Here is a 9,602-nt window from a genome sequence, read left to right as displayed (position 1 = left end):
GTTTGCGCTGAGTATTTTTAACAAAGCACTCCCCCACAGTGCTAATCCAAATGGTTCGGCATGGTAGTTGCACATGCAGACCCAGGAGTGAAATAGTTCAGGTTTGTTGTTCAAGCCAAGGAAAATGCCTGTAGTTAAAACAGCATAAATAGACAAGAGCAGATGAGATCTTCAATTCCTTCCCAGTTTTCATAGATGAAAGGGATGTGTTAACGTGGCTAAGGCTTGAGAAGGGGCACTGTGGTGGTCGTTGGGCTGCGTTAGGAGGTACGGGACTGATGCGTACCAGGTGTAAATCAACATAACTGCACTGGGGCTGGTAGAGCTCTGCTGATTTACACTAGCCCAGAGTTTGGCCTTTGACTTTTTTCTTGGCAGCGAAGCTGAGTTACATTGACAAAGCATGCGGCAAAGTGTGATTTCTTTCTAAATCAGTCTGATGTGGAGGCTTCAGCCTGAAACCCACCTAGCCTCCCCCTGAGCAGACCTCATTGTCTTTCCTCCTGGTGAATGTACAGTGTGATTCTTTGATTGACTGCTGCCACCTGATGCTAAGAAAATGGCCTGGGTTCATACTAGGGATTGTTGGTTCTATTAAAAGCAACGTAGATGGAGTTTATTTGTCACTGAAGCATTTTCTGCAGATGTTCCTACTTCAGAGATGTTCAGTCAGTTAGGTGTAAAGATGCGCTGAATAGGTCACCATCACTTAGGGTCAGGGAAATGCTACCCCCAAACACATAATTAACATGGCTGACTGATTATTGCCCAGTGTAAAATCTAACTACCCATCCATTTAAATATTTATTTTCAGGCTCTGGACTTCACTAGTATTGTCTTTATTAAAAAAAAACCAACAACATTTTGCAGTTACTCTTTCTAGAAAGAAAAAATGTTGGCTGACGTAGTATCCTGTGGGGATTAATCACAGTGCTATTCACATTACAACATGCAAAGTAACGTGTGTAATCCAGTCTGACATGAAAAATTGCTAATAACATCCCAAAAGGAAAGAGCTATGAATGGCTCTAATGCCTGTGGAGTAGGGGAGATCTTTAGGAACTCGGCATTACGAGGAGGTCTCTTCAAAGCCCTCGCAGGGCTTCGTTCACTATTATGTTTGTGGGCTGCTCTCTGCAGGTTGTTGTACTGGGTTCAAAGGGGCCCGGCCCTGCAGATGTGACTCAGGTACAATGAAGCTGGTCCTTAAAAGCTAACTCCTAACCTGAAAGAAAAGCCTGTGTGTCTTTACTGGGGTGGGAGGCCTGGAAACTAGTGGCTCAGGGATTTCACACTGCCTACTCTGTGGAAAAGCAGCATCCTCTACCTGGAAAACTTCCATATGCATAGGTAGAAATTGAATGGCAAAGGCTCAACTTAAAACCCAGGTTGTCACTTCCATGCTTGAAGTTGTCATGGGTGTAACCATATAGGGAGAGATAGGGCTTCTTGCATTTGGACTTTATGATTCTCATGTAGGTGCTTTTAATTGCCTCCCTCCCATCTCCAGTGACTTAGAAGGGAAGAAAGGCATCTAATGTTGGTCTTCTGGAGTGGACACCAAAACTGAAAGGTGTGAGCTCTTTTTCCCAAGCACAAAGGCAAAAAACAACAGTTTTTGCCCTCCTGAGTTAACATAAGTGTGTACACCAAGAAGTTGGTTATCTACTAAATTTCTTGCTTTCTAGTGTCATGTAGACAACTCCTTCCCCTTGGTTAGCGCCCAGCAATACCAAGGGTGATGAACAGCACATGAGCAGTTGTTTGAACTGCGGGAAGAGAAAAGTGTATCATTTTTTATAGCAATGCAAGAATGAGACAAGCATGGTATCTTTTGTAGATGTATTACCAAGTGCCCAGAGAGCAGAGTGGTTATGTGAAGTTTTAAGTTATTTCCTTGAGCTGGAATAACTGAAACATAGTAGTTATTTTCTTCCCTCATTATTGCTGGAATAGAACATCTGTAAAAGTGTTTCTTTCTGTGCAGCCCATTGAATGAAAAATTTCCAAAGAAGGCAGACTGTCTTTGGGAGCAGAGAAAAATGTGGGGGGGCTGGATTTCACTCTCAGAGGTAGACATAGGACTTCTGCGGGCTGCGGGGCTTCTGGAAGCGGAGTTTGTCAGCTGGTGTCAGGGGGAGCTGATCTCACGCTTATCTGATGTCAAAACGTGGCTTGCAAACTGCTAGTGTTTCCCCAACGGTAATAGGTGAGTGAGGCTCTAGAGCTCTGTTGTATCAGGTTAAACACGCACATTTCCAGACAAGTTTTCTGAAAGTGGCTTCTAAAGGGAGAAGAGCAAAAGCCTGAAGTAGAGGATAAGGTTCTGGCCCTGATCTGGCAATGTGACATGCATTCAGTAAATGAGTGAGATCTGCTCGGGTGTTTGTTGGCCACAGGAATGGTTGAAGTAGCCTCTGCTGCAGGTTGGAGAACTCCTCTTGCCAGAGTGGTCAAAGAATAGCAGTGAGGGAATACTTGCTATTATAAGCATGCTGGCTACTGGCCGGCCGTGTATTAGCAGTTCTAGAGCTGTGAAGCCATATTTCCGTAATAAAAATGGAAAATAATACCTTTATGGAGATGACCTCAGCCTTGCAACTGACCTATGGTTCTTTATAGTGATTGCTTTTGAATCATTTAAGGCAGAGGGTAAGAAGGTGGTGCTGTTGCCTGAGACAACTATTTAGGATGAATTACCAAAGTTTAGAGGAAACTGTGTTTTTTAACATTCACCCATTGTTCAGGGGCTTCTGAGAGTGGCATGCCCCTGCTAGCTGGCTGTTTGGCTCACCCATGAAGTGACAGTGACATTTAGAAAACCCGGATGAGTTTGATGCTTTGCAGCTCAGTAGCCACTTGGAGAACAATGCACACATTGAAGAGGTTGGGGTTTTATTTGTAGGCTTCTGAAAAAGAAGGGAAGACCATAACGTCTCTTGAGAAAGCCATCTTAGGGGGGTCTTGTGCACAGCAGCCACAGAAGCAAGCCATTAGCTGAAGGCTTGCTTGTTTTTAAACTACAAACAACATTCAGAGATACCCTATTTCTTTGATAGCTTTCAGCACTGGTTGTGACCAAAGTTAAGCGTGGAGGTACAGAGGGTTTTCTATGCATGCAGAACTTTCATATTCCACACGGAGAGGAGAACATGGCCGTAAATGCACGGGTAAAATATCAGGCAGAGATTTCTCTCCTTAAAGACAATTGTGTTTGTTTCCCCTCCTGCTAATTATATCCTATAAATCCCCCACTCTCCAAACTCAGACAGTAACATTTTGTTACCTACATTCTGTCAGTAGACTTTACAAAGATCTCTAACACATGTTATAAAAGTTATTGCTATAGTACTATATATAACAGCTTTGCATAAGAGAATAGAAGGCTGCCACATTTAGAAAATGCAGGTGCTATGTAAGCCCCTTTCTGAAAGAAAGAACTTAGCTCAGTTTCCTTTGAAGAACCAGAGACTTGAAATTGAAAACTGTATTAATGCCATTGTCTCCTTGTATCAGCAGGTTCCAGAGAGATTCCTGGAAGTGGCTCAGATCACGTTACGGGAGTTTTTCAATGCCATTATCGCAGGCAAAGATGTTGATCCTTCCTGGAAGAAGGCCATATACAAGGTCATCTGTAAGCTGGACAGTGAGGTCCCCGAGATTTTCAAATCCCCAAACTGCCTACAAGAGCTTCTTCATGAGTAGAGAGTTCAGCAGCTATTTATGAATGTATGAAAGTAGCAGTCCCCTTCTGATGCCCAAGTCATGTGTGTCTCTATTTTAATTTCATATATATGTGTATCGCATACATATATATGTATATGAAATTAGACTGCGATCCCTCCTGGATTTAAGTTTTCGTTCAGTTCCAAGGGGATGGTTATTTTACTTCAGCCTTCGGTTTACTTTTGCCCGAGACCCTTAACATTTGGAGAATCAACGGGGTTAATTTTCAGGGAGAAGAGTTTGGTAAGCGTGTAAAAGCCTGTCTTAGCAAGTTAGGGCATTATGTTTAAAAATGCTTTGTCAGATTTATTGCTTGCTGCAAAGTGGCATTTTGTCTTAGTGAGACTAATGTCATGGCACAATACTACAGACAATGAAGTTTATATTATGTTTATACTGTTAAAGGTCTGAACTCTGTGGAGTCACTTCATAAGCTTCGAGCTTTTTTTTTTTTATTTTATATACTTTTTAACCAATAACTAGGTTTTGTTTCATACTTCAAAAAACTACAACATTTATTTTAGGTACTCACTCCAAGAAGTGATACCCAAAAAAGCAAACCCTGTTCTTCATGCTTTCCTTACAGAAATTATAAGTACCCTGCACCAGTAATCAACATGCCAGGCTGTTGTTTCTCTAAATTGCAGCAAGGGACGTTTGCACAAATCAAATACCGTTCTTGCAGGGTGAGGCCAGTAATTCATGCACAATATTATATCAACCACACTAATTTTGGAATATGGTCAGCTTATTAAAGCGGAAGCATTTCACTCTCCATAGAGTAAAAATGAAACCTTCAGCGTCCTATATTGCCATGTCTCGGTCTTTCTTTAAGTGGCATTAGTCCCTAAATTTATTCTTTTCTTAGTCCATTCTGCCCCCAAACATCCCCTTTCCAGTATACAAAGTTTTCTGTCTGTATTCGACATCTGTCCTGAAAAGCACTTTTTGAATGATCTTAGATGTAGTAGAAGAAAGCGTCTTCACCTCACAGTGCTGAGGCAAAAGAAAAAAAAACCAACTTGTTTGTAGCTGTGAAATATAATTAGTCTTTTCCTAATCAGAAGAATAAAAATTACATTTTCATAAAAATGTAATCAAGCATATACAAAGATCGCAGTGTCCTGGCTATGCAGGGTTCAGATAGCCAAATTGGATTTTTAAAATTACAGTAAGTGCAGCTTTAAAAAAAAAAAACCTATTTGAGCATTGCGCTGCACTCGTCTTCTGAAGCTGGAGCTTCAGTCTTGACCAAAATCTGAGCTACAGTGTAAAGTCCCTGATGGATCTGGGTTCGCCTGAATGCTATACCACGCTATGTCAGCAGACAGAAAGAAAGCTAGCTGCTAGTTCTCGTGCTTTCTTCAGTGGCTCTCCTGTTCTAATGTTTTCAGAAAGGTATCGTCTCCAGAAGTTTGGGGGAAGGTTGAATATGCTATGGCACTCTGTATTTGTCATTTTCTCTGTTGTCTTTTGTACGGATGCAGTAAGAATTTATTGTTATCGTCAATAGTATTTTCCCCTACATAATTCAATCTGAATCTAGAGGAAGTTCCTAATTAGCTGCGAATTATATTTAGACCATTGAGGATATTGGTATCTTATTTCTTTATTTTAAAATTACATTTTGACTTTGGAGAGTGAAAGTTTACCCATGTGACTAAAGAGCTGACCTGATCATTGCAATTTCACTTCATTTACAAATACTGCTGATAGACAGAAATGTATGAAAGCAATTATTGTTAGCAGAAAGCCTTAAAAACCTGCTGACTTCAAATTAAACAGCACAATCCTACAATTCCCTGTCATTCTTTTCAAGCACTGGCAGTATCTGTGGAGTATAGGCAATGCAGACAATAGCATGGGATGAAGTGCCAACATTTTCACTATGCATTAAAAGCAAAACAAATCTTCTTGATCTTAGACTCCCTGAGAGTACCTAATACTGTACGTATCCTTACAGTAGACAGGATGTGTCTTTTTCTTTCTTTCCTTTTTTTCCATTTTCTTTCGTTTTCTTTTGTTTTCTTTTCTTCTTTTTTTTTTTTTTTTTTTTTTTTTGTGTGTGCATGATTTGGTAAACATTACACTTCATAAAGATGTAACTCCAGTGAATTCTGAGTAAGAAAGGATGAAAATTGTGTTCATGCACTTTTTTGATTTATGGGAAGAAGTGGCATAAAATGCTCAAGTTTTCATACAGCAAGTTCATCATTGGCATACCATCAGATACAAAATATAACACTGCATTGTCACCTTGGACATAAGAAAGCAAAGCCATACTTTAGTCATACTATGTGGACATACTACTAGCTACCATCTCAATCTGTGATTTTACCGTTACTTTTATTCTGTTTATTATTATTATTATTATTATTATTATTATTATTAATATTATTATTATTATTATTATTTGGCTGCAATGTGATTCACATAATCTAAATAAGTGAAACTGTGTACTCAACACTTGATGTTGTTGCACTTATTTATTTATTTATAAGTAGCATAATCTCAATAGTAAATGAGGCATAGGAATTAAGAGTAGAAATTTCATCTTAAAAGCAAAATAAAAAAACTCCTTCATCTGAAAAAGGAATAAACAATAATTTGATCATTTCAGTGATGTGATTTTTCTGCATTTTATAGCCATATTGCCTTTGTGCCTCCCAATACACCTAAAATTATAAATACATGGCATAGCTCCTACTAAATTTTAAGTAGACAGCAGTTTCTTTCAAATGATCTCAATATTATTTCACTAAAAATGGCTAAAAGGCAGGAGGCTACTTTTATTGTAATGAAAAGTTTACATAGGGAAAGAATTTCAAAATCCATGTAGAAACCCCACGTTGCCATTCATTTACTGCTAATTCAGATTTATTTCTGCATATAAACTTGAGGTTATAGTCTGTGCCTAGACCTTAAATGCACCAGCGGAAGGATAAAAAAAATCCTTCAAAATACCAGTTTTTCCCCCACAAGTACAATTGTTCTTGTGCCTTCTGTGGCTTACAATTTTCATCTTTTAAACTTTATTTTTCAATTACTACAGCTGCAATAAACACTGATTTTTTTTTTCCGGCTGTTTGACATAATGTTGATAGCTATGCATATTTTGTGTCTTTTTAAAAATTAAAAAAAAAAAAAACAAAGCAGGAGAATACGTTTTTGAAGAAGAGAATTTTTAGAACAGTTTGATAACGCAAATTATTTTTTCTCAATTGTTTGAGCAGCATTCAAGTTTTGAAAATTCTTGTAGAAGCCAATTTTTTGTAACTGTGGTGCAAATCTTGTGTTTTCTTAGCCTGACGAAAAGTAGTATAGAAGCAATATTTCATACGTGACATATGTGCATATACATATACATACGTAGTCACACACACAAAGACAAAATGTGTGGGTGTATGTATGTATATACACAGAAACACACTCACAAAATCTGCGTATGAAGTGAAAAGCTTACCTTTTTCCTATCTAGATTAAGAACCTATTTTAGACATTTGTTATGTTTTGTGAAAAGAATGTTCTATTTGAAACTACAAAACATTTAATTCTTACTGTATCTCTGGTTGTTTAATGGGAACGTTTCACATTTAATGGTAAACACGTGGAAGATGTTAGAATGTAGTAATTATTTAAGAAAGTGTTCACCCATGTATTCCTGAGGTTTGCTTTGTGCCTCTGAGTATTATTTAATTAAAGTGTTTTAAGTTTGCAGAATCTTTGTTACTGTACCAGGTATGTGGGTGAACATTGAAAATCGAGGGGAACTTTTATAAAGCAATGTAAATATATTCAACCTTATGGCTGTTCTTGCATAAAGACATAAGATTTTAATAACTACATTCTGAAAACATCTGTTGAATTTATAAGAAACACTACAGTAACTGTATAGATAGTTGAAAGCATTCTTGAAAATCCAGCTCTCTACTTTTAAAAGTTAAGTCTCTTTCATCAGATGTCAAGGGAAAGGGTAATACAGTTTCTGTAAAATTGCAGAATTTTTTTCTATGTATATGAAGTCAGTTAATAGAAAAATGTTTTTTTCCACAGGTTAATATTAATTAAGAAATAAAGGTGAAGATTTTGTGGCTTTAAAGATAGGATTTTCACCAGCAGCATTGAAAGATTATACATATATATATATACAGAAAGATATATATATATATATTAAAAATGGAAAGTGGTTTACAAAACCCCCAAAATGAGCACTGTACATGAGAAGTGAAAGCAAAAACTATATTTGCCATGTGTATTATATAGCAATCATTGGTGTTAATAGTGCAAATGTTTCCTTCTGGTACCAACTATGTGTTTGAAAATTCCAATACGCATTGTTTTCAAAAAGCTCCCCTTAAGGAATGTAACTGGTTTATATGAGTAAGCAGTTACTGTATTGCACTTAAATGTTCTGTTGAAGGAAATGCAATTTTGTTTTCTGTAGAACTGTTGGTTGTAAACCATCTATAAACTGAAGCTAAAAATGCTCATATTTAGAGCTGGGATGAAAACTGGTATTTAACCTTTGTATCTTCTTAGGAATATCCTTTTTAGTGTATGAAAGGTGGTGGCACTATGACTTTATTTAGTCTTTTCATCTGAGCCACAGTCACCTCTCTCCCGAAGCAGCCACCTTCCGAATGCACAAATATACTGGGATATGTAGAAACAAATCTAGAAGAAACAGCGAGCTTACATTTTTCTCTAAAATCCATCCTTTCTGCATTAATTGTACCACTCGAGTGAGATATTAGACAAACACAATAACCATCTCATTACCATGTAACGTGTAAGAGTCAGAAACTAAACAAGAAGGAAAAAAAAAAAAAGCCTCTTTAGGTTGGTTTTAATGCTGCCCAGAAGAGTCAAAGGTTAAGGTTTAAACTGATATTGTCCCAGCCATTACTCATATGTATATAGTTACAAAAGTGACAAAACACTGCCTTTATATTATTTAGCAATATGTTGTAAATAGCATTATTAAGCTCTTTTTTTGTAATAAAGACCCTTTAATTTGAAGATAGTACAATAACTGAACTGATAAAGTCAATTTTTGATTTTTTTTTTATTTTATTTTTTAGCTAGAGGCAATTTCGACTGTGGATTTTTTTGTTGTTGTCTATTGTTCTGAAGACTTTGCATAATTTATTGGTTTAATTTATCCTAATTTATTTGATGAAGGTGTACAATTTTGTATTACCAAGGATGTACTGTAATATTAATTGATGACAAGATAAAACAATAAGACTCCCCTGTCCGTTTGGGAAAAAAGGTGCAGTAGACAATTGATTGAAAAAAGTTACAATTCTAGCTTGGCAGCTACTAAATTTAAGATAAACACAGGAAAAATGTTTGGGGGGGTGGATTTTATTTTGTGTGTTTAAAGCTTTTGTATACTCTCCAGACTTTTACCTTTTTGCTTTGTACCACTTAAAGGATACAGTAGTTCAATTGCCTTGTGTGCCTTCCATCTTCTCTAAACTGAATGTATGTGCAGTATATATGCAAGCTTGTGCAAAATAAAATATAAATTACAAGCTCATTGCCATTGTTTATATTTATTTCCAAAAGTTTATGTTGCCCCATATCAAGAGGTGAACCACTGAACCTTTCTGCTGCGGCCAGGCTGTGCCTAACACTGTAGTCCTCTGAAGGTTTTCTTTTCCTCTTAGTTCAAATTATTTATTAATGAAACTGCCAGCCCTCTTGCAAAATGGATATAATGATTTATCTAATCCAGTGTCCTACCTCCAGCACCGGTTAAGATAATGAATGTTATTTTGCAATAGTCTATCAGACAAGGAATAACTCCCTGCAAGAGACATGCTATGTCGGAGGCGTAGACAGCCCTTCAAATTAAATGTAGCCAATGTGAG

General features: G+C 37.2%; 1 protein-coding gene across 1 annotated transcript in view; it reads left to right on the top strand.

Moving 5' to 3' along the window:
- PROX1 (prospero homeobox 1) overlaps positions 1-9,268 on the top strand; it is a 49,710-nt gene extending 40,442 nt beyond the window's left edge. The window contains exon 5 of the mRNA XM_087777120.1: positions 3,517-9,268. Within this exon, the coding sequence (XP_087633246.1) occupies positions 3,517-3,705 (189 nt within the window). The 3' untranslated portion in view covers positions 3,706-9,268. The remainder of the gene's footprint in view (positions 1-3,516) is intronic.
- Positions 9,269-9,602: the final 334 nt, after the last annotated feature.

The sequence above is a fragment of the Nipponia nippon genome, unplaced genomic scaffold (assembly GCF_047370975.1).
Source record: "Nipponia nippon isolate SJK-2023a ecotype South Korea unplaced genomic scaffold, ASM4737097v1 scaffold_4, whole genome shotgun sequence".
NCBI classification, from domain to species: domain Eukaryota; kingdom Metazoa; phylum Chordata; class Aves; order Pelecaniformes; family Threskiornithidae; genus Nipponia; species Nipponia nippon.
The sequence above is the reverse complement of the archived record's forward strand: the minus strand, read 5'-3'. Positions and strand labels throughout refer to the sequence as shown.